The sequence below is a fragment of the Phymastichus coffea genome, unplaced genomic scaffold, assembly GCF_024137745.1.
Source record: "Phymastichus coffea isolate CEN01 unplaced genomic scaffold, Cenicafe_Pcof_1.1 PCOF00013, whole genome shotgun sequence".
In the NCBI taxonomy this organism is placed as follows: domain Eukaryota; kingdom Metazoa; phylum Arthropoda; class Insecta; order Hymenoptera; family Eulophidae; genus Phymastichus; species Phymastichus coffea.
This window is the reverse complement of record NW_026706824.1, coordinates 7,200,347-7,226,740: the sequence shown is the minus strand read 5'-3', so window position 1 is coordinate 7,226,740 and position 26,394 is coordinate 7,200,347. Positions and strand designations below refer to the sequence as shown.

At 35.9% G+C, this 26,394-nt stretch overlaps 1 protein-coding gene across 1 annotated transcript in view; it reads right to left on the bottom strand.

Moving 5' to 3' along the window:
* Nucleotides 1-26,394, bottom strand: part of LOC131673221 (nitric oxide synthase-like) — a 1,857,253-nt gene that overhangs the window by 670,750 nt on the left and 1,160,109 nt on the right. Inside the window, exon 7 of the mRNA XM_058951052.1 lies at nt 1,451-1,625. Within this exon, the coding sequence (XP_058807035.1) occupies nt 1,451-1,625 (175 nt within the window). The remainder of the gene's footprint in view (nt 1-1,450; nt 1,626-26,394) is intronic.

Genomic DNA, 26,394 nt, shown 5'->3' with positions numbered 1-26,394 from the left:
AAAATTGATTTACCAATAAAGATTCATGAAGATAATGCTGGAGCAGTTTTGATAGCAAAATATGGTAATTTAACAAAAAAATCCAAATATATAGAAAGACACTATCATTTTGTAAACGAATGTTATGATAAAAAAGAAATTGACATCATTAAAGTAGACACTGAAAATAATTTAGCCGATATCTTTACCAAAGCTTTAGGAAGAAATAAGTTTGAAAAAATAAGATCATTGTTAAATTTGATAAATTAATTATTACGATTACTATTTTTACTACAATAACCAAAAGTTTATTGAGAAAGGAAAATTGTTAATTTAATTTTATAATTTGAAAAATTGTTTGTAATCAGAAAATAACTGTTTACCAAAATTACGTTTGTACAGTATAGGATTAAGGAGGTGTGTTGAATTATACGTAATAACTATACTGTACACATATACAAATGTAATATAGATATATCCATGAGTGACGATGCGCGCGCCGCTATCAGTATGTATGTGAGGATGTGTGAGTGCGTGCGCACATGTACAGAGTATATGATAGTCAGTCGGCTATGTAAGAGACAAGAGAGCGCATCTCGGCGTGGCTTATACACATGTGTGTATTGTCACATGTCTTATTTCATTTGTCTTGTAAAAAATAAGCTGTTACTTGATCAAATATATCCAAAATTAATAATTTACAGGGCTTTAAAGATCAGTTATTGTTATTACTATTGCGACTTAAAGAACTACATCCACATGGTTGAATGATTCAGAGGTAAACTAGGCATCTATACGCATTAGACATAGTTCTCTATAGTCGTATATATGAGTATGTAGACCCTATAATTCTTTTTAAATGGTGTAAGAGGAGAAATTTCTACACGCATCATGACTGAAATTACAGTTTAAGGTGTAATACAAATTACCGGAATCACAGTAACAAATATATGAAAATATCATTTCTGAAAATTTTCACATGTCTGGGGATCGAACTATTAAGCTCTTGCACCGAAGGCTGAGCTCTTACTTGAGCCACCGTGATCCGTATAAATTAAATTCAACGTGCTTTAGTTTATTTAATGTTTGGTAGTTTCTGACTAATTTTGCAATAAATCAATGAAAATCTTATGAAAGGATGAAGAAAATGCGCAGTACCTGATTCTTGTAATATTAAAATTTATATCTCTATGATAAATAAATTATGGTTAATATTTTTTGCTCGATTCTTAGGTTTTCAAACATTCTAGGGACCTTAAATTGGATTCAAAAAATTTGAAAAAATTCGTGGAGTTTATTTTTAAATGTAGATTATAAAAATAAATTAAGGTTACCATTCATTGATTTCCTGTATACGGTTTTGCTGTAAAGTATTAGATTGATTCATACGTGTATGTTATGTATGATTGGATTTGTGTGCTTACATATATAAAATTTTATATCATTTTTATAAACTTAATAATAACAGTACCTCGAGTAAGTTGTATCGGTTAATATCACATAAATCTCTTGATCCAATTTCTGTACTCATATACCAACCATTGAATGGAGCGGCTGTAAATTCTAAGCCGCCGCAATCAAAGACCATGTTAGATACTGCAGGGACAGCATACCACTTAAGATTCAAGCTTTTAAACCAATCGTAACTGTAAAATGAATTAGAAAAATTCATATTATAAAATCATATTATATTTAAATGAGATACGTTTCTGAACATTTGTATTTTATTTTCTATATGCCATTTTTTTAAGAAACTCTGCTTCCCATATATCTTACAAAAGAACTCTTATATATAGATTGAATCTGTAAAAGGCGATAGCTTTACATTTTTCAAAACTATGAAATACTATCCTATATGAAATCTTATGAGACATACATTTTAGTTTTTTTTTTGAAGAATGAATGAACCCAGGCCTACCGAGTCCGTCGCCCTACCGACCGAGCCATTGCAGGTCTCGGATCTATATCTTAAAACTGATGTTCTTTTATTTGATCAATTTTTGAAGACATACTTAGATTTGATTTACATATGTGAAATATCGAATTACGTATCGTTTAGAACCAGATCATTATTACACAATACTTGAATTATCTTAGAATTAAAGCTATATGAAAATATATAGACATAATTTAATTAAAAGAATATTAATATGAGCAGGAAAACACTTTATTAAGCAGGTTACTATTGAAAGAATCAGCCTGTGCTGCAGTAAATGTGCTATCGCCAAGAATCCAAATTTGCGGAATAATTATGATCCGCAAAAAAATAATCATTTCCCGATGTATTCTAATAATAAAAATCTAAACAACTTTATTTTTATTTTATATTTTTGCAGGTATACTTTTTTAAACATTCAATTTATTTTATTTATAAACAATAAATCGAGTTTTTTTCAATGTCTTATATAAAAGAAACTTTGATCAGCTAAGACGTGATTAACTGCTATCATGTAAGATATCATATCTTGTGCATTGATTCCTTGTAATAATTGTAGATAGAGTTTTTGTAATAATTGTACTAAGCAATATATTCAAGTAAATATTTGAAAGTAAGCTTTATATACATAATTTATTATTTAAATTATAATAAGCAATTATACTGCTTTACAGCTATTGAAGGGGAATTACCCTTGTGTATAGCATTGAATGGTACGTATAAAATTCCTATATAACTAAGAATTACATTTAAAATATTATTTATTTTTAGTCTTTATTGCCTTTCTAATAGATAACTAGATAATAAAGAATAATCAGTGCTTCTGATCCTAAGTCCATATGATTTCTTCAATAGAATATTCCAGTCAACTATATCAAATGCTTTATGTAGATCTAACAAGGGAACAACCCTAACCCGACCTCACCGATTTAAATGATTTTGGGATATGTTGTAGTACTTGAAAAAAAATTAGATACGTGTTCATTTTTTATCGGCCCATAAGGACTTTTAAGGGGTGAAATACACCCTAAAAATCAACCACTAAAATCAGTTTTTTTAATATTTCTCAACATCAAATGAATATTTTTCAGTAAACTTAACGTTAAAAAATTTCTTATAAAAAGGCGCTTTTAAGGACATAACATTTATACCGAAAGGTTGCAACCCCCTTTTTATAGGGGTAAATGTACTATTTTTTGTAATATATGTGTAAATACGACATGTAATATAATAAATCAGCTCGAGTTATTTAAAAATCGCACTGATAATGAGAAAATACCAAAATTAAATTAATGTGTTTCCGGATTTACAAAAAAAATATGTTTAATGGGTGTTTCACCCCCTAGAAACCATACCCGTCAAACTATCAGCAGGTGAATCCACCTAACCTGGGGATAAACAAGTTTAGTCGTTTGTTATTTCTTGAAATAATTTAATCCTATGCATGAGCGAGTTACCTCAACTAATCAACCTGCCTCTAACCCACTACACCCCCATAAACCACCCTTACCGAACCACATGCAGGATAATCCACATAATCCTGGGAAAAGCAACTTTAGTCGTTTGTTATTTCTTGAAAGAATTGAATTTTACACCATAAGCGAGTTATCCCATCTGTATAACATACCTCTTATCCACCTACCCCTAACCTATCTAACCCCCACCCTTATAAACCACCCTTACTGAAACACAAGCAGGCTAAACCTCCTAACCCTGGGAAACACGAGTTAAGTCGTTTGTTATTTCCTGAAATAATTTAATCTTACGCCTGAGTGAGCTATTTCAACTAACCAACCTGCCTCTAGCCCACCAAACCCCCATAAACTACCCTTACCCAACCAAATGTAGGGTAATAGATCTAACTTTGGGAGAATTGAGTTCATCAGTTGCTTTTTCTTAAAATAATTGATTTCTACACCGTACGTGGGGTATCCCATTTTTTTTTATAAAATATATCTTTAGCTCAAACATAATTTATGACAAATACAAATATGTTTAATACATTTTATTTTAATAGTACCAAAATTGCGAGAAATATCTCTTAAAAATAAACACGAGAATAACACGAGGTCTAATGATCACTTATAAATCTATATATATAGTTTAGTTAGTTTATTTATTTACAACTTATATGTTACATTACTTTACATCTCTTATATTACTATTTGTGTCTCGTATCCAGTTTGTGTAGTTGATTATGTATGTGTGTGTGTGTGTGTGTGTGTGTGTGTAGTGTGTGTGTGCGCGCGTGCGTGTGTGTGTATATATGTTGTGTAAATATGTGCCTTTGTAGGTGTGTCTGCAACTCTTGTGGCCCCGTCTTCTACGCCTGCCTGTTCCTCTTTTCTTCTCATTTTTCTTCTGATTACTCTTCTCTTCCTCTTTCTCTCTCCAAGATCTGCCTTTACCTCTCTTCTGTTTTTCTCTTTCTTGCATATTTTCTTTTGCCTTTTCACCTTTGCCTTTCCTTTGCTTTTGCTCTCATTCTTGCTAATCATTTTCTCTATCTTTCTCCTTATTAAGGCATTGACACCTTTTTCTTGTTTCCTATTGCTCCCTCTGCCATTCCTTTCCTCAACCTCACTTATTTTTCCTCAGTATCTTATAATTTGCCTTTTTCTTTCTCTTCTTCGAATCTTCTTCTTTTCCATTTTGCTCCGTCCTCCAATACTACTTTCTCTCGCTTATGTAGTTGCTGTTACTTGTGTCTTGTGTGTGTGTGTGCATGAGTATGTTTATGATTGCGCGTATGTTTGTGTTTTGTGTGTGTGTATATTGTGTGTGTGTGTGTAGATATGTCTGCGAGTCTTGCTTCTCTGTCTTCTGTTTCCGTCTCTCCTTAGGGTCTTGTAGCTTCGTCTTCTTGCTTTTCTTTTTCTTTCTTCTCTTCATTTCTTCTTCTTTTCCATTTCAACTCCATCATCCACGCTATCTTTTCTTTGCTTCCTATTATTATTTTTTCCCATTCTTCCCCTTCCATTCTGCTTTTTTCACATTTTTCTACCATGTGCTTCCAATTTTCTTCCTCTTTCATACACATTCTGCATCTCTTATTTTCTTCTTTTTCCCAATACTTGCTTTCTCTCGTTTCATTACCTAGCCTAAACCTTTCCCTTATTTGCAGGTCTTTTATTCTTCCCTCTCCTTGAATTTCCTTTAACCTATACCTTTTCATTTCTTCTTTCAGCTCTTTCCACTTGTTTATGTATCTTGATTTTTCTAGCTTTTCTTCTAGTTCTTTTTCATTTTTTTTCTTCAGCTCATCTCTCATTTCTTCCCAAAACTCTTCCCTCATTTCATCTCCCTCTTCTCTCTCTCTCTGTAAATTTTACTTTTTTCCAGCCTTTCCTCTCTCTCCTCCTTCTTACCCTTTTTATCTTTTTCATTTCTTTCCCTTTTCTTTAATTCTCTCCATGCTTCTTTTCTTATTGAGCCATCTATTTCTTCTCTTATTTTGTTTTCATACTTCCTTGCTCTTTCTAATGCTGTTTCTTTCATTTCTTGTCTTCCTGTTTCCCATCGTATTAGGTAACTTGGCGTGTTTCTATTTAATCCTAAAACCCACTTTATGTATTTTAGTTGTAGTCTTTCTATTTCCTCATATCCCTTCCATCCCCAGATTTCTGCTCCATACATAATCACGCTTTTCGCCAGAGCATCGAACACGTTCATCCTTAGCTCCCAGTTTTCTCTAAATAGCTTTTCTCCTAGCCCCCATAACTTTCCGAGTCCCATATTTATTTTCCCTTGTACCTTCTTTATCTGCTTTTTGTTTCCGTTATTTCTGCTTATCACATATCCTAAGTAGTTGTACTCTTTCACCATCTCTATCTTCTCATCTTCCCATTCGAATTGTTCTTCCATCCCCCTTCCTCCTCCTCACCTGCATTTCATCATCTTTGATTTTCCTACATTTAACTCTAATCCCCTATCTTCCAGGTATCTTTTTAATTTTTTTAGCATTACTTTCATTCCACTTTCACTCTTTGCCATCATCACTATATCATCTGCGTATCCTAATGTCCATATTTTCTTCCTTCCTATCACTACCCCTCCTTCCTGCACCTGCTTGATCTTCCCTTCCAGGTCGGCGAAGGCAAGATTAAATAGCATGGTGCTCAAAGGGCACCCTTGCCGTACGCCTTTGTAAGTCTCAAACTCCCCAATTATTTCTCCTCCAACTTTTACCTTACTCCCTGTTTTCTTGTATATTTCTTCTATTCTTTTTCTAATTTTTCTATTTATCCCTTTCTCTTTCATTGTTTCCCATATTTTCTTCCTCTTTATTTTATCAAAAGCGGCCTTAATGTCTGCAAAGAATACGAACAGTTTTCCTCCTTTTTCCCTTATTTCCTTCCCTCTTATTGTTTTTAATATAAATATCGCGTCCATTGTTCTGTTACGTCTCGTGCATCAACTACGAATAGCTAATGAATGAGACGTTCCAATATGTTGACTAGTGGTTGGATATGTCTCACTTATAATAATAATATGTGGAAATGTATGTCTGATGATTGTACTACCTTTAATTGTTGATAAAATGTAGCAGGCTCTAACTGCTTGTTGATTGTATGAGTGTAGCAGGCTCTAACTGCTTGTTGAATTGAATAAATGTAGCAGGCTCTAACTGCTTGTTGAATTGAATAGGATAGGTTTGAATAATACTTGCACGATATTACTTGTAACAGTCGTGAGTTTATTAAAAAAAATGATCACCAATTGTCGGACCGGTGTGTACGGAGTAAAGATAATTTCTTTCTAACTGACTGACTGCTCACCTTTCGGGTGGTTCGTCTTATATACATAAATTTGTGCTTAATAAATCGCTGATGTTTCTTGTGTAGTTGAATAATTTTCTTTTTGAGTTCATTGTGTGTTGTGTAATGCTGAGTATGGTCTTTGTGTTTTGTTGCTGTATCGTTTTCAGGTGGACGTGTATATAGTTTTGATTTTACGAAATTCGGGATTGCACTTTTAAAAAATGTAAATGAGTAAAGATACGTCTTGAGACGTAACACCTCGGGGCATAAGATATTGCAATTAATATGTATTGATTGCAATGGTTGGTTTTCGGTGAAAAGATTATTTCGTTATGTGCATTTCCGAGTTTCGGAAGTGTTGAAATTTGATTGCGTCGGTGGAATCTTTTTTCTGCAAGGTGTACAAATTATTTGGTATATAAAGGCTGCGTCGCTTTGATAGTTTACAAAGTGTTCTCTGCGCTTGTGACCAGAATTCAACATGTATGGTTTCTCGAGAAAACGCCGTTCGATGGTTTGCGTAAGTATTTTACAATTTGATTTCTTATTCATTTTTATTATTATCATTATATTTCTTTGTTCTAGTTTGCGGATTGGCAGCATTCTCGTGCAGTAAAGAAGGCCAGACGGGAGGGCTTGCCTTTACCGGTCGCACCTAAGCCTGGGACCCGAAAATATGTGAGAGTAGATGTAAGTGTTTTACAATGTATGTTTGTATATTGGTATATTGATATGTCTGATTAATTTGTTTCCTATTTGCTTGTTAGTTTCAAAGATGGCAGTTGGTGCGTACTCTGAGGCATTGCGATCGAGTGACGCAGACGGCCTTCTTCTTGGGAGAGTATGGTCCAGACGAGGACACTTGGAATCTGCGCGAATTATTTTTTTATGATATATTAGTGTATTGCAATGGTTTTCGTCGAGTATGCGTGGAGGTGTTTAATGAGTTTTATAATGTAATCGTAGGTCCTAGTGTAGATCATCGATACAATTGTAATTGTATATAAGTGTAAATGTAAACATAATTGTAATTTTGTAAAAATATAGTTTTGTTTTTTAGATAAGGAATTTGTTTTTAATTTAGTTTCCTTAAGCGAATATCTCGCTTCCCTCCCCGCTTAAAATGTGGCCATGACGTAAAGGGCAGTTCCTCTTTTCTTCCTAAATCCCATCTGCGTATCACTTAGCGTTTCTTTAGCTTCTAGTTCTTTTTCCAGCTTTTTTCTCAGTATTTCCGCATATATTTTATATCCCGTGTCCATCAGCGTTATTCCTCTATAGTTTCCTACTTCTTCTTTCCTCCCTTTCTTATATATTGGTACTATTATTCCCTTCCTCCAATCTTCCGGATATCCTTCTCCGTTCCATATTCCATTTAAGCATTTTGTCATATCTTTTATCAAGCCTTCCGTGCCTTCCACCCAAGCTTCATTTGCTATACCATCTTCTCCTGTCGCCTTTTTCTTTTTCATTTTTCTTATTACCTCTTTTACTTCTCTTTCTTTGATTTCTTCACCTTCCTCTCCTTCGCTGTCTTCGGTTTCTTCCCCTTTACTTTCTTCCTGTTCTTTCTCTCCCAGTTGTTCCTTGAAGTGCTTTCTCCATTCTTCTTTTCCTATATTTTCATCTAATCCAATTCTTTTCTTCCTATTGCTATTCACTTTATCCCAGAATTTTTTTCTCGTCTTATCTGTTCTTATTTCTTCTGCCAATCTTTTCCCTTCCTCTTCTTTTGCTTTTCTTATTTCCTCTCTGTATTCTCTCTTTGCTTCTAAATATTTGCTTCTGTCTCCTTCTTTCTTTCTTACCTTATTTAACTCTGCCATTACCCTATCCCTTTTTGCCTTATATTCTTTTCTCCACCAGCTTTTTTTTGATCCTTTTTTTTTCCTTATCTTCTTTTTTACAACTGCGTTCTTCACTCTATTTTTTATATCTTTCCATTTATCTGTTCCCTCTATTGCATCTATCCATCTCTGATACTCCCTTATACCTTCTTCACTCCAGTCGTCTATCATTCTTTCTTCCTCTTCTTTTCTTTCTTCCGCTATTTTGTCTCCCAATTCCACCTCTATTGGTAAGTGGTCTGACTTTACCCTCTCCTTTATTTGAACCTTTTTTATCGCCTCATCACCTTCCTCGTTACCTACTACATAGTCTATCGTTGACATTCCTCTCGCTTCTATATATGTTATTTCTCCCTCTTCATCTCCTTCTTTTCTCCCATTCGTTATCACTAACCCCCTTTCTCCTAGCCATTTTATCTTTTCTTCTCCCTCTGCGTTTAACACTTTATCCTTGGCCTTTATTTCTTCTAGTTTTTCTTCTGTCTCCCATTCCCTTCCTTCGGTTCCTGTTCTTGCTTTGAAGTCTCCTGCTATAATTATTGTTTTTTCTCTGTTCTCTTCTATCTCTTCACTTAGGTTTTCATAGTTTTCCTTCTTCTCATGTTGCATATACACCGATGCTATCATGTATTCCTTTCCTCCGATCTTTATTTCTCCTACTATTACCTCACTTGTCCTTTCTTTCTTCCATTCAACCTTATTCATCCCTTTCCTCTCTCTTACCGCCATTATTCCTCCCCCTATTTCTCTCCCCCTTCTTCCTTCTCTTCTTGAATCCCTCCACTCTATACTGTACCCTTTCAGTTGTTCTCCACACCAGTTCTTGCCTCTTGCCTCTTCACCCAGGTTTCCGTTAGCCCTATTATGTCGAATTCCCTAACATATTCCCAGTCGTCTTCCTCCATGCTTCTCACCCCCGCCACGTTCCAGAATAGTATTTTTACTGCCTTCCTCCCCTCTCTCTCCCTTCTCTTCTCTCTCTCTCCTTTATCCCTATTGCTTTCGAAACCCTTCCACCCCTTTTCCTACCATTTTTCGCTCTCTCTTGCTCCACCACTATTCTTCTTCCTCTGATTTCACCCCGTTATGCCACATCTTTACCTCTTTACCTTTACTTCTTATTTCTTTCGCTTTCCTTCTTACTTCCTCTCTTATCCTTCTCTGCTTCCAAGTCCAGTCCTGATCTATGTATATCTTTTTCTGTGCCAAATTCTTTTTCTTCTTCATAATTCCTTTTTTTTGTTCCCATGACGCGCATCTAATTTGCCACATGTTTTTTCTTCTTTCTCTCCGCTCATCTCTCTCCGTTGTTCCTCCTATTCTTCTCAGATTCACTATCTCTCCTTTCATTTCTAGTACCACCCTTAACCAGACCTCTGCCTCCCCCTTCTTTTCCCATCTTAACTCACCCTCTAGGTCTGTCACTATTATATTGTTTATCCTACTTTCTCTATCCATTTTTTCTCTCATATGCTCTAATTCTTCCTTATTGCCTACTTCTGTTCCTCTTTGCTTCTTGGTTCCTCCTTCTATGCTTTCTTTTAGTTTCACGCATTCCTCTTCCAACTGGTCCATCTTCTCTCCCCATTTTTCCTGCAGTTTCTTTTCTCTACGTTCTGCTTTTTCTCTTTCTTCTTTCATCTCTTTCTTTCTTACTTCTCTCTCTCTCTCTTGTTCCTTCCTAACTTTTCCAATTTCCTTCTCCCACCTTTCTTCTCTTCTTTTCCCCTCTGCCTCCATTCTTTCCATTTTTCCCATTATTTCTTTAAACATTTCTGTCCATTCTTTCCTTTCCTCCTCCCATACCTCTCTTAATTCCCTTATGTCTGTCCGTATCTTTTCCATTATTTCTTCTGTACCACTACTTTTTCCTCCTTCTCTTATCGTGTTGTCCAGTCCTTCTCCCCCTTCCCGTCCATCTCGCTTACCTCGCTCTCACTCTTGCATCTCTTTGCCTCCCTCATTTCTCCTCTAATATTCTCCCTCAGCCCCTCCCCGCTCTCTCTCCCCCTCGCAACCTTTACTCTTTTCTTCTTTTCCTCCTCTGGGCCTTTCTTATCCAACCTTCCACCTTTATCTCGTACGCCTTAATTCGATTCTCTATAACTACCCGTGATCCCACCTTTATTCCCTGTCTTACCTTTTCTGTCTCTGCCTTTACTTCTTACCGCCCCTCCTCTCTACCTGTCTTTCCCGCTTTCTGATTTTCTCTCTTAACCTCAACTTTTATTTTTTTCTTTATTCCTTTCTCTCTGCTTTTTCCTGCTCCTCTCCTGGCCTCTCTCTCTCCTCTCCACTCCTCCTCCACCTCCACGCTCTTTTCACCTCTATTTCTCTCCTCAAACACTTTTCCTCTTTGACTTTCTCGCCAAAACTCGCGCTCACATCCAAGACACGTCCACACTTCCCTCAAGTGAAATCTAACCTAAATCTATATATATATATATATTTATATTCGTATGTAGATACATAAATATATTTACGTAAGAGCCATCGTACGTGATACTACATATATTTTCATTTTTCATCATAATTTTCATCTTTTTCTTTTTATTATTTATTGGTAAATTAAAATGTATCATTCCACGAATTCCTTACAGAAATGATAATCATCGAAAAAGTGTTTGAAACATAATGATCTTTTACACAAACCAAACCGTACTACAGCAATATTTTTACATGCTTCTACTTCGCAATGTATATTGCAAGAATCTCCAAAACTAAAATCAACAGGGTTATCTGTTTTAGCTGGTTTTTCAGCAATGTAGCCGCTTTTATACCAAGCGTATTTAAAAAAATTTGTATATCTTGGTGATGAAAGATGGTTATGGACATGAGACTGCATTTTTATGATATAATTTCTTAAATGTAGATTCATTTCATAGTCCATTAAAATTACTTGATCTGATAAACGTCGAACGAAGTTTTTCCAGATACGAAATCCATAAACATCGAGTGGTTGGATGTTCCCTGTCGTTCCTGTGGGAATTTTTTTTTATTAACAATTTTGTTTGTCGGCATCGTTTCCCTTACAGCTTTATCGCAATGTCCACTCCAAGAATTGATTAAAAGTACAGATTGAGGTCCAACATTTGGGTAAAAAACTTCTTTCAACCAAATTTAAAAATGATCTAAAATAAAAAATGTCAAAATTTTTTTTTGTCATTGCATTATAATAAACAAAAATATGCTAACTTGTCGTTAATTTTCCAGATTTAGATGCTTCCACATGCAAATTTTCTGGTCTAAATAATGAAGATTCCACTATGGGACCGAATTGACCACTTTTTTCTTTTAATACTATAAAAAGTGGTGATAAAAGTTTCCCGGTTGCTGATATAGTTGACTGAATTTTATAACTGTGCGTTGTCGATGAAACCGATTGTACCAGACATTGCACCTGCTTTTCTCCTTCAACTAAACCACTCTGATCTGAATTATAAAAGTTTGCAATGCCGATTTCTGGTATACATGATTTAACATCAGCTACAAAAGCATCAGTATTGGTTTGTAGTTCTTCTTTACTTTCTAATGTTTTTTTGGTGATAAATTTATTAATTTTTTTAGATACTTTTCTATGAGGTTTTTTTAAATTTTAGTAACCAATTTTGAGAAGCCTTAAATCTTATATCTTCATGGCCAACAATTTTTTGAGCTTGCAATGCCCATTTCCGTATATCGCGATAATGCACTATCGTACCAGCTGCAATAGCGGCTTTTAAATTATCAAATGTGTATTGGCAAATTTGCGCAATTTTTTCTCGGTAAGTTCCATTTTTATTCATTGTTTTCGCCCAACGTTTAAGTTGACTTATAGAAGAAACTTTTTTGAATCTATGTGGTACAGTATCCAGTTTTAAGTTTTTGTTTTTTCTGCTCCTCCAAAATTCTACGGCTCTTTATTTATAATCAAATGTGATTTCTTCATCATCATTTGTGCACTGATTTGTTGGTGCAAAATCAGAATCAGGAAAGTGATGTTGAAGTTCATCTTCGATTTTTTTAGCATCAGTATCTTTATAATCTTCATGAAAATCTAACGTCGCTTCAACAATCATATCAATATCATTAAACTCATACACGGCATCTATTAATATTTCTTTCAACTTTTCTGGCAATTTAATTTCTTTGAAATTAATCTCGTTATCTGATATTTGTAAACTTTGAAAATATGCTAATAATAAATTGACTACGTTCAAAGGATTGATCTTCATGTTTTAATCTAAAACAAAATCAAGATATAAATACTCTTTTTTGCAGTTGAATAATTTTACAAAAAAACAAAAGAAAATCTAGTCTATAGATAGAATTCGATCATAGGTTTTTAACAGTTATATTTCACATGTTTACAAATCAAAATATTTGAATAAAATTATATATGATAAGTGATATAAATACTTACGTAGTAGACAAAAACTTTTCTTCTTATTATGTACTATATTTTCGTGTTCGGGAAATTTGTATGTAAATTGTAACGGGGTGAATACCGTTTAACCCATTAACGTCCAAAATGTCAAAATTTCTTGCACGTTTTCAAAGTGATTTTTTCCTATGTAATTGGCGTTGAAAAAATTCTTGAACCACATATTCTAATGTAAAATTGCATGCTCTTTCAGAATCCGTTGCCAGAATCATGATAAAACTCACAGAAAAAGAGATATGTTCGATTGAAACATAAAACTTATACAGGCGTCTATTACTAATTCTCTTGTAATTTTCAATGCTGCTAACGATGGAAAGAAAAAAGTTGGAATAAAAGATTTCACTATTTCAATTGCCAAATACTACTTACAAAAAAGTAGTCGCAAAAGTAAAGCACATGAACGATCTAATAGTGACAAATTGAGGATTTGTTCGAATGGAAACTGTCCAATAAGAACAAAAATTTTCTGCAAAACATGTAATTTAAATATTTGCAATAAATGTTGGCTAAAAAAGCACAGCTAAAAGTATGAATAAGTGATAGGCAAGGGGACTCACGAAAAACAAGCACCCCGAGACGTGAGAGGCAAGGGGACTACTCACAGAAAACAAGCACCCCGAGACGTGAGAGGCAAGGGGACTCACGGGAAAAAAGCACCCCAAAGGAGACAGAATTTTACCACGTCCACGCCGTAGTCTCTGGGTAACGCTAAGAGTAAAAAAATGTTCCTAAAATTTGCACAGAAATCGTTTTTTACCAATAGATTTTTAGAACATAGCGGCCGAAACGAATTTTTATTTTTTCAACTTTATCAATTTTTTTTTCGAAATCTATGGACTTTAAAAAAAAATTCATAAGAACAAAAATGTCTTAGAATCACTCGAGAAACATTCTAAAATTTTTTCAGAATTTTTGGAGACATTTTTGAAAATTCCATTTCCCAAGTTTCCCGGAAAATCAAAAATTGTCTCAAAAAATTCTGAAAAAATTTGAGAATGTTCCTCGAGCGATTCTAAGGCATTTTTGTCTTTATGAATTTTTTTCTAAAGACCATAGATTTTGAGAAAAAAGTTGATGAAGATTGAAAAAAAAAAAATTCGTTTTTTCCGCCATTTTGTAAAGAAGCGATGGTTCAAGGTAAACAAAAAAATTCCCTATTAAACTTCAAGTCCTATGATCACCTTTGATCACGGTCGCAAGGTGATATCTTCACCGGAACACTTCGAAAAAAAATCCTAAAAATTTTTTTTTTCGAAAATTTAGGTGTTTTTTATGATTCAATCGAGCATATCTCTTTTCCTGTGAGTTTTATCATGATTCTGGCAACGGATTCTGAAAGAGCATGCAATTTTACATCAGAATATGTGGTTCAAGAATTTTTTCAACGCCAATTACATAGGAAAAAATCACTTTGAAAACGTGCAAGAAATTTTGACATTTTGGACGTTAATGGGTTAATTAATTTATTCGCGCGATCGTACTGAAAGACGCGCGTAATTACCTACGTTAGACACGAAAATCGGAGAGCAGGAGGGAACGGGTGTCAGTCAACCAACTATCTACAAACACGGAAAGAACACTCCGAAAATACTGTTAATATCACATACGAGAACTTTTATTATCTCTTAATATTACATCGCATTCGGCCCGCGTGTTTATGTTTACATGCCGCACGCATGACAACAACATGCAGTGTCGGATCGCTCGCCGCTCTTTGTTTGCCGAGATGTTACATGCACGCTTTTTGTCGAATCGAGGGATTAGTCGTATAGCAATTATATCGCGACCGCGAAATTAAGCTGGCCAGCTTACCTTTTATTGCAGTCGTACGAAGAACGAAAGATACGGTTCGCACTCTCGTTGCGGGAAAATCTGTCCTATTTTACGAGGAAGCTCGCATTTTCGGTTTCGCCCTCGCTTGCGAAACTCCTCACATGCGCACTCTCACACACGCTTTACACGTAGGCGGAGGCACCGCTGTAGCAGCTACAACTCGGCTCGTGTCGGTACTCCGGGAAAACTCGGGAAACGTCTAGAGGCTAGGTAGCGCAGCTCTGCAATCGGATTCTAATCCTCGACTTTTGGCTCGTATATCGGTAGCTGATTGTGCACTTTTGGCTAGGCGTGTCGATGGCTGATCCTTCATTTGCGGCTCTCCATATCGGTAGTTAATCCTGCACTGGTTCGTTTTCAATCGCGCGCGTTCTGTCTCGTAGCGTGCCGAATTGCCTCATTACGTTTTTCGTCTACCGGTAGGTGCTGCCCCCACAGGCAGCCACTAGGTTAGGCTATCAGCGCTAATATGACGTTTACCGTCACAAACTATAGAAATAAGTTTATTTATAAATCCAGCACTATAAAAAAACTTCCACTTTTGAAATTAATAATTTTTAACTGTTATTACTTGTTATTTTTGTTTATTACGAATTAACTTTACGTTTAAAAAATAATAACTATTATTATTACTCTTTTATACACAGTGTAACAGGCCGCCGTTTAGTCGACAATCTCTTGAAAGTACCTTTATTACGACTAGACGACGCCTTGTTATCTCTGTGCTCAAAGCACAGCAACCTACCTTGTCTCGGAGTGCGCCTGCGCAGAGTCTCCTTACTATTCCGAGTTGGGTTCCCCCAACTCGCCGCTTGGCGGCGCTGTCGCCCTTACTAGTAGCGCTAGTGCGGCCGCCGCTGGAACCCAAGTTGAAGATTCCCACCTATCGCTATTTTCGTGATTCGTGCTACGCTACCGGCGAATTCGAATCTACTGTAAACAAATACTGACGCGACCTCCGGACAAAGGAATGACACAATAACGACTATTTAACTTGAAGATGACGATTAATATTCACTTTATTTATGCAACTTAGTTACACGAGGGTTTTGCCGAGAGACTTACGCACGCTTGCGCGAATGACAACACACGCAGATTGAGAGAGAGAGAAAACCGCGATTACCGCTAACTAACCGCTCGCACGCAACAACTAATTTTCCTCGCGCACGCTGCGCGGGATCGCACGCAAATTACAACGGTAAAAAGGGGAAGGTGCACCTACCGCGAGAACGATGAGGATACGGTGGCCAACCGTATCCGAACAACAAATTACTGGAACGCCGCTTCGCTGCTCGCTGTACCGCCTCGAATACTGTTGCTGCTGTTGTTGTTGCTGCTGTCACTGCTACTACTGTTGTTGCTGCTGCTGCTGCTACACTTACTGCTGCTACCCCTGCTACTGCTGCTGCACTCAGCACACCGCACCAAAGTTCGCAATGTCACCAGGAAAACGCACGAAAACTTCGAAGGGCTCGGGAACAGGTTAGACGCACGATACAAGCGGACTGAGTGACACAGTCATACTGCCGGTCGGAGCCTCCCCTCCCGGTCATTGCCCCTACACGCTCTCTCTCTCTCTCGCGAACCGAACGCGGCTCCTCTCGTTTAGCCGCTCATTAACCTCGCGCGAGTCTGACGATTTTCGGTAATCGTTGCAACAGCTATATCTAATACAATGCAAATAATATTTTTAAAAAAACTGATACTATAACTGTTATTATTAATTTCGAAAAAATAGAATAGTTAATAATTATTTATAATTTATTTTAGTCTCAAATCTTATATTTATAAGCCGTTATTAATTATTTTTATCTTTTTTGTAATTATAATGAAAAATAAATAATAATTATTACATAAACTTTGTAATACTTGGGACATATTGTTATGCAACATGAATGTTATTCAAGAAATACATTTATTTTTCGCTATTTATATACGATAAGGTTAGCCCGCATGTGGTTCGGTAAGGGTGGTTTATAAGGGTGGAAGGTTAGATAGGTTAGGGGTAAGTGGATAAGAGGTATGTGATTCAGCTGAGATAACTCGCTTATAGTGTAAAATTCAATTATTTCAAGAAATAACAAACGACTAAAGTTGCTTTTCCCAGGATTATGTGGATTATCTTGCATGTGGTTCGGTAAGGGTGGTTTATGGGGGTTTAGTGGGTTAGAGGCAGGTTGGTTAGTTGAGGTAACTCGCTCATGCATAGGATTAAATTATTTCAAGAAATAACAAACGACTAAACTTGTTTATCCCAAGGTTAGGTGGATTCACCTGCTGATAGTTTGACGGGTATGGTTTCTAGGGGGTGAAACACCCATTAAACATATTTTTTTTGTAAATCCGGAAACACATCAATTTAATTTTGGTATTTTCTCATTATCAGTGCGATTTTTAAATCACTCGAGCTGATTTACTATATTTCATGTCGCAAAACAGTACAAATAATAGTGTATTTACCCCTATAAAAAGGGGGTTGCAATCCTTCGGTATAAATGTTATGTCCTTAAAAGCGCCTTTTTATGAGAAATTTTTTAACGTTAAGTTTACTGAAAAATATTCATTTGATGCTGAGAAATATTAAAAAAACTGATGTTAGGGGTTGATTTTCAGGGTGGATTTCACCCCTTAAAAGCCCTTATGGGCCGATAAAAAATAACACGTATCTATTTTTTTTTCAAGTACTACAACATATTCCAAAATCATTCAAATCGGTGAGGTTGGGTTGGGGTGGTTCCCTTGTAAGAAAATTATAATGGAGTTTATATTTTTATCTAACGAGGAAGGAAACTGAAGTGTATGGAACCGATTCTAATAAAACTGTGATATGTTGTAGAGGACTAAAAAGTAAGCGACACGTATTTTACTTATGTGCTAATAAATGGTTTAAAGGGGCCGAAACTACCCCCAAATTTCGACCCTAAATTCGTTTTTTCTCCTTTCGTATACAAGATTTCTTTCTAAAAACAACAGGTAAATGTTTGTTACTGAATAACAATATCATACAGCACACCAAGATCTGCAAGGGTTGTATCCCTTATTTTTCAAGAGGGTGAAAGTAATTTTTTTTCTAGAATTTTTGTCTCTGAAAAATACAAATTTAATCCAAGGTCAACAAAACTTACATTGTCCTAATGAACATTGAAAACTAAAGTTGACGTGTTTCGGCTTTTTTTGTTTTTATATAGTATAGGGGGTAAACTACTTTTAGATAATTTTCATTCTTATTCGAGTAAAGCGCTGTAGATATCAATGGAATTTCGACCGAATATAAATTTCCAGAGAAATAAGAGATGAACGTTATTTTATATAGTGATAGATGTTTTAAAGGTGTGAAAACAACCCCTGAAATTTGTCTTTAAAGTATATTTTTCAGGGTATCTCTACTTCTACGTAACAAATTTCCAAATTCAACTAGAAATTGATTGTTACTAGTCAATAAAATTATGCGTCGTAGCAATCTTCAAGGCGTTTCATCCCGTAACTATAGTAGGGGTAGTTATGATGAAAAAAATTTTTTTTTCTAAAAAAACTGAAAACGAAATTCAACAATACTGGTACTGTTTTATTTGGCGTTACGTTGAATGGTAACGTAGACTGATATGTATAAGATACCCTTAATTTTTATTCAAGCGAAATGCCGCAGATATCTGATTTATGTGATACATTACTTTTGACTAACACTTATCTATTTTTATATGAATAAACCGTTTATTGGACTAAAAACTATCCTAATGTTAATGCTTGTACATAGTTATAGTAGTACATTCATGGAATCTGATTTTTTATATCTCTGCGTGATATTTTTTGAAATTTTACTCTCCTTTTGTTATGAAGGCTAAATAGTATTCTATTGACCTCAAAATTCAACAAAATTCGGTATACGCTCTAGTTGAATTCGACCATGGTAACAAATGATCCCTGTCGAGAATTATCATGATTTTGATGAATTAAAAATATTTTTTTTTTCGTTGATTATTCTAATGCATGTTTATTGGTTTACATTGTTTCTATTTATTAGAAGTTTTATATGTTGTGTAACAGGATGGATTAACTAATACAAAGGGAATTTATTGACGAACAAACTCCCACGATGCTGAGCTAACCGCCGCTCCGTTAAACACGTATGGGTATATGTGTATTCGCCTTTACGTTTGATACTGTCGTTTCAGTGTCTTCTTTCCAACCGAGTTGAACTCACCTTAAGTCAACTGACTTGTGACACTCGATCTATCTCAGGTGTGAGTGACCTAATGCTTAATCCGACTAATTCCCTAAATGAAATCGGATTAAATTTAAACCATGATAGATCCGTTAAACTATTAGGAAACGAAATGACATAATGCGGCGAATAAAATTAGTAATGATTAATTCTAGAAAATTACAATATTTAACGGACCGAAAGACTAACGTACGCGAATACGATTCACAATTACACAAGCCGACAAGGAAATAAATCCAGAAACCAGACAGTACGTTCCCAAAGGTTTTTGGTGCGCTGAAACCGAATCTGACCTCAGAATTGCTCCATCACCCTAGGTTTTCGAGAAATCCTAACCTAAAAGTTCAAAAAACACGATTTTTTACTATATTTCGCGTAGTATTACGTCGTAAGCCAATTTTATTTTAAAAAACGAGTAACGCTATCTCAAAGTACTACTCTTACACTTCAAAACCCTTTTTTCAGATTTAAAAAATCTTTTTTTCCCATCGAGATATCGTAGATTGAATTTGATTGATTTAGCGATTTCGTTACAGCACGAAATAGTGGCGAATTTCCGAATAAGGAGTTATAGTGTAATTATATGTTTTTTGGGTCACTGAATCCAAATTTAACGTCAGAATCACTCTATAATCTCAATTCCCTTAACCCTAGAGCCCCATAACCTGCGACGCTGTAACCCCTGACCGACATACCCCAATTTCCTTAACCCTCGAGCCCTTTAACCTGCTGCGGTATAACTCCCGACCCTCATACCTCAATTTCCTCAACCCTCGAGCCTTTAACCTGCGGAGTTATAATCCTCGACCCTCACACCCCAATTTCCTCAACCCTCGAGCCCTTTAACCTGCTGCGGTATAACCCCCGACCCTCATACCTCAATTTCCTCAACCCTCGAGCCTTTAACCTGCGAAGCTATAATCCCCGACCCTCACACCCCAATTTCCTCAACCCTCGAGCCCTATTACCGCGACGCTATAACCCCCAACCCTCATACCGAAATTCGCTACGCAGAATACTTCAAGCCTCCAAATTATATTCAACCCCCGAGCCCTGCAATTCTGCAACCTCAGACTCATTTGCCAGAATTTCCTCAATCAGCACGTCAAGCTGCTATCGTATAACCGTATGTCTCTACATTTCAATCCGTTCAATATCCAAGCCTTGTATTCTACGCAGCTTTCAATTACGCGTTTTAAATCTCATTTATTCAGTTTGTGAATGTTGCATCTGAATATCTGCAACCCTACAGTTTTTCACTTCTTTTTTTTATGAAAACGTTGTCGTTTATCTTGAAATAAACGTTTAAGAGATTTGCGTCTATGATGATCTGTCAATGTATCGTATCGGTGTAGAGCCCAGCAATAGTCAGCCATCATGCTCTCATTCCATCTACCTTGATAATCTTCCTCTTTGTTTCTGAAATCTTGATGAAATCTTTCACCCATTTCTTCACTGAACGCGCCAACATTGTCCGGAAAGTATTCCAAATGTGAAAACAAAAAGTGTATTTTCAGGCTCATGAAACACCCTAATTTTTGAAAATTCTGTAGCATTATCGACACAATAGTTTTGTATTTAGGATCCCGGTGGTTTCTGAGAAAATTCTCGTTGACACTTTTGAAACTTATCCAAGCATTTCTCTCATTAGGCGTCATTGTCAAAATGAATTCATCATCTTTCATAAGTGCTCGAATGTCTGGCCCTACAAATATGCCTTCCTTAATTTTCGCTTCAGACAATTTAGGAAATTTGCCCTGAAGATACTTGTAACATTCGCCTTCCTTGTCTAGTGCCTTGACGAATTGCTTCATCAAGCCCAGTTTTATATGGAGTGGAGATAACAAGATATGTTTAGTATCAACAAGGTTCTCATGGACGACATTGTGTGATCCAACAACCATTCCGATTCTTTTCGTCCATTCTTTCCGAACCCAATGTTCTTCTCGTGCACGACTGTCCGAGAGACACAAAAAACAGGGGTGCTTCGTATTTCCAGATTGCAAGCCAATTAATATATTAATCATCATATTGAATATTGATATCTTGAGAAACAATATGACGATGTCAAAAATACATAAATATGCCTTTGAGAAATCGCTATTTTTATATGTTTCGAGGATCGCTGAATCCGAATCTACGATCTCTTTGACCATAGCACGTCAGGTTCAAGGGCATTTGAAGGTCAAATGGAAAAAAGTCGTTTATTATGAAATAACTAGTATTTCTACGGTTTTCATGGTCGTTGAATCTAAATGCGAGGTTTATTTGATTGCATTGAATCTAGTTCAAGGTCAGTGTGAAATAAAATCAACGAGAAAAATATATTATACTCTGATCCGAAAAATTCGAATTCAGCGACACTCAAATCCATCAAAATACTAGTGATTCCTCCTTAAATAGGATATTACCTCAATTTGACCTTCGGATGCCCTTAAACCTGACGTACTATGGTCAAAGAGATCGTACATTCAAATTCAGCGATCCCCGAAACATATAAAAATAGTTGGCGATTTCTCAATGGCATACATATGTATTTTTGACATCGTCATACTGATTCTCAAGATATCGACATTCAACGATCTTAAAATGACATAAAAAATTGCGGTAAAGAAAAATGAAAAGTATTATACTTGAATGTAAAATTTTCCGTGACAAAACTCCTTCTTAAGATATTCCTTCTAAACATATCTACTAGGAGAAAACCTTATTCCCATCCGTTCACCCTTTCTTGCAATCGCTTGAGATGTAATGTCTCAACTAAGAGAGCATCCTATCCTTCTCAAGCATGATTATTTTATTAATGTAATTAGTTAAATATAATTTAAATAAGTTCACATTTTATCATTTATTTTAGCTCATATATATATATTTCAACTCGCGTAATTGTTCGATTATCAATTGAATTTCGTTAATATGACTCTTGTTACCAGGTCATTGATCAGCCACTAACAATCGAAGACGATCAACAAGCTCATTCGGATCATCCCAGTATACGTAATCCATATAAGTATTGTTTCGCGCAACTTTGTAGATAGGCAAAGATGTACCAGTCTGTAGCCTCTCGCCTTCTTTGTATTTTTAGTCAAACTGAACAACGGACCAATTATGTTATTGAATTTGTTACTATTGTGCGCTCGTATAGCCTCGTTTGAATTATTTTTCTTCCTATGAATACTAAATATCCCCAAGATTTCTTTGTAGCTCTTGAGATTATTCGAATTGATTAAACTTTGATTAGGTTGCTTTGCTACCAGTAACTTCATCAAGCCCTATGTTTTTGAATACTTGAAAACATCGACGGCTACGTTATTTTTTGTCATAAATAACCGTAAATTTACCAAGCGTGTACGAGGTGTGTTCAAAAAGTAAGGTGACTTCAAATTTCACGGGCAACGTACTTTCGATTATCGATTTTTTTGTTTTGTTATGTTGGTACATTCTTCCCGAACATCTGTATCAAGTTTCAAGTGTATAGCATTTTTTGTTTGGTTGTGAGAGGTATGTAAAGGTTATAAGTGTTTTGCGTGCTCGGCGATTTCTTGCTATCGAAAAATATGGATCAAAGGATTTGCATCAAATTTGTGTAAAAAATAAAATAAAGTGCTCCGAAACACTTGAAATGTTGACGGTGGCATACGGTGAAACTGTTCTGAGTAAAAAAAATGTTTACAAGTGGTACAAAACTCTTCCAAGATAGCCGGGAAAATGCCAATGACGAACCTCGCTCTGGACGCCCAAGCACGTCAACAACTGATGAAAACGTTCAAGCAGTGAAGAAAATTGTTCTGGAAAATCGTCGAATCACTATCAGAGAAGTTGCTGAGGATATTAGTATATCGCTTGGCTCGTGCCATGAAATTTTTTCTAACGTTTTGGGCATGAGACGTGTGTCAGCGAAGTTTGTTCCGAAATTGCTAAATTTTGACCAAAAGAACCGTCGCATGAGCATCGCTCAAGAACTGTTGAATGACGTCAACGACGACCCAGATTTACTCAAAAGGGTCATAACTGGTGACGAATCATGGGTATATGGTTATGATATCGAAACCAAAGTCCAATCGTCCCAATGGAAGAGCCCAGATGAGCCAAGACCGAAAAAAGCACGCCAAGTTCGATCAAATGTCAAAGTTTTGCTCACTGTTTTCTTCGATAACCATGGCGTGGTGCATCAGGAGTTCTTACCATACGGACGTACGGTCAATAAACAGTATTATCTTGAAGTTATGCGCCGTTTGCGAGAAGCAATACGAAGAAAACGCCCAGAATTGTGGAAAAACAATTCATGGCTTTTGCATCACGATAATGCCCCTGCTTACTCATCTTTGCTTGTGAGAGATTTTTTGGCCAAAAACAACACCACAATCATGCCTCAGCCACCATATTCATCGAATTTGGCCCCATGTGACTTTTTCTTGTTCCAAAAACAAAAGAGACCTATGAAAGGACGGAGATTTGCAACGATTGAAGAGATAAAGACTGCATCGCTGGAACAGCTCAAGGCTGTACTGAAAACTGCTTATGAAAAGTGCTTTGAGGATTGGAAAAACCGTTGGCATAAGTGTATTGTATCTGAGGAGGATTACTTTGAAGGGGACAACATAAATATTGATAAATAAATAAATATTTTTTCTTAAAAATACAAAGTCACCTTACTTTTTGAACACACCTCGTATAATTCATTTCGTTTTTTACATACACCATAAATCTAGTCCACAAAATTCGAAACACTTTTATCCAATGCATTCGTGTACTTATCGCCAGCTGAATGCTCATCCTCGCTCGGTTGAGATAAACTCTTATAAAACTGTGTAATATTGTGCGTGACAGTAGCATCGCTATCTTCGTCACTAAACTGAGCGGTGTTATACTTGTCGACGTTATCAGCAGAATAATTGATTTCGTATTTTGATTTTTTTGTTTAGAAATTTCAGCTGTAACTGTAACAAGAGCTTCGGGAAGATTAATTTCCTTCTCAATTATTAAATTTTTTATTGGATCCACTTCGCTTATTATGGCTTTAAGAAGATTGACTATTAGTTTGAATGTCTTATTCAAGACTTCGTCGGTATAATCTCGACTATGCTTCAATAAACTATATTTTTGTCTTATTGCGTGTTGCACATTTGCGAGTTGAGAAAGCACATGTTTTTCTCATCGAAAATAATCAGCCATATTGACGCTTCAACGATTGTCGAGAGACTGTATACTGCATTACTATCGTGATATATTCATAAAAAAGCAATCAAAGCCCTTTCGATAAATTCTACAGTTTATAGCTCTATTTTCATCGATCACCAAAAATCCATATTTATCATCCAACCAGCATTTTGCGCCAAGTTCTTAAAATTGATTGTAAGTCATATCAAAATTCACATGATCGACATACGATATGTTTCATATTTGCTTCGTATTGTCAAAAAATTGCCAATAAATTGGCGTTATCTCTCATGAGATATTTAGGAATACGTCCGTACGTTTGCGATAGATAGAAACAGTCGACGCTTCTATGTCTGCCCATACAATAGAAAGCATGCACGTTGTCCTGTTTCTCACAGACGATGTCGTTCATTATCATAATCGAATTAGGTAGTGCATGCTTGGGATCAATCACGGATTTCTTCTCCTTGAACGGAAAATACTTTACTCCGTCTATCGGCTTTAACATCTTTTCCAATAATTTAGACTTTGGCTGATCGAGAGATTTCGAGTACACGTAAATATTTTCGAATCTAACGCCATTGGAGTGAGTGATAAGCATCAAAAGACTGTTAATCTTACTACAGTTTGACGAATCACAAAAAATAGCTCTGATGCTATTCGGCAGTAAATCTCCATGACGCTTTGGTTGCTTATCTTCCCACACGATGACGTCAAAATTTTCTACAAGAAGTTTCACAGTTTATTCTTTGAAATTCATACTCCCGAAACAAACATTGAATGATAACTGGGCACATAGCTATAAATAAACCTGCTTTTATAATTGCAAACGTTAGTCGTATGTTGGACTTGATCGAGTTATGATAAGCAAACGACAAAGAGCAAAGAAAGGACGATGATTGGTCAATGATATCATCAATAAACTTCCATTTGAACTCCATATTCCAGGCTTTCAATATTGCGGACCAAGACCTAAGTTACAGATACATTTAGATCGTGACGATCTAGGAATCAATCCTCTCGACACAGCTTGCAAGCAACACGATATAGCGTACTCGAAAAATCGAGAAAATATACAAGCTAGAAATATCGCATACAAAATTTTAGCTGAAAAAGCATTCAATAGATTCTTCGCTAAAGATTCTAATTTTGGTGAGAAAGCAGCTGCTTAGGTTGATTCTGATGCCATGAGATTAAAATTAGAGTTTGGTATGGGTCTCAAGAGGAGAAAAATGGCAAAGCCGAAATGACGCAAGAAAACTAAAAAATTAGTTAATTTGAAAAGCGTGATCAAACTGGCCACATTCAAATGGTCCAAGGGTAAATGTGTGGGTAAAGTTATCGGTTCTGCTTTGAAAAAAGCTTGTACAACCTTAAATCTGGTGGAAAAGCAAAAATCAACATTTCACAAATTCTGCCAATATTAACTTAGGTGGGTGGAGCTGTCCCCTTCCTTATACCACTTTTTGCAGACTTGAGTGCAACTGGTGCTTAGCTGGTAGCGCCGCGGGAATCGCAAAGGCCGTGAACGATGTAAAGTCTGCAAAACAGCAATTGGAAGAGAACAAAACACAACAAAACGATGGAGGCCATTACTCTGGGAAAAGGTTTGTATCTCAAACCTTATAAAAAATGGTATGAACTTTATCTCCAACCTTATCTGGGATCAGATTTGAAAAAAAAAGTTCGAAATAAATCTACCGGATAGAGCCCTCACAAACACTGATTTGATGAAGTATGCAAAAATTTTGAATATACCAAATTTTCGCGGAGTCTTCATGAGTAATGACTTACCGAGTTCTGGATCATATTATCACGAGTTAGCTATAGTCAATCTTGATGACATCAAAGGAACCGGCACGCACTGGGTGGTTTATCATAAAATCGGGAAAAACGTCATATATTTTGATAGCTTTGGAGATCTTAGGCCACCAATTAATTTAATGATCTTGGTGATATCGAGATCAAATATATTATGAAAAGATATCAAGATTTCAATTCTCACGTATGCGGTCATCTTTGTTTACAGTTTTTATGCGAGGGTATGAAAGTAAAGTCAACGTTAAAATATCGGTAGTCATGTTCGGACAGTCATGAAGGATTCGGTAACTCTGACTCTCTCGGATAATTCTTCACTGTTCGAAACGCACGATTTCCCACCAATTGATCTATCACAGCATAAACATTACAAGTTGGGCTTAGTCGAGTTCCTAACGTTCAACTCGATACCTAAT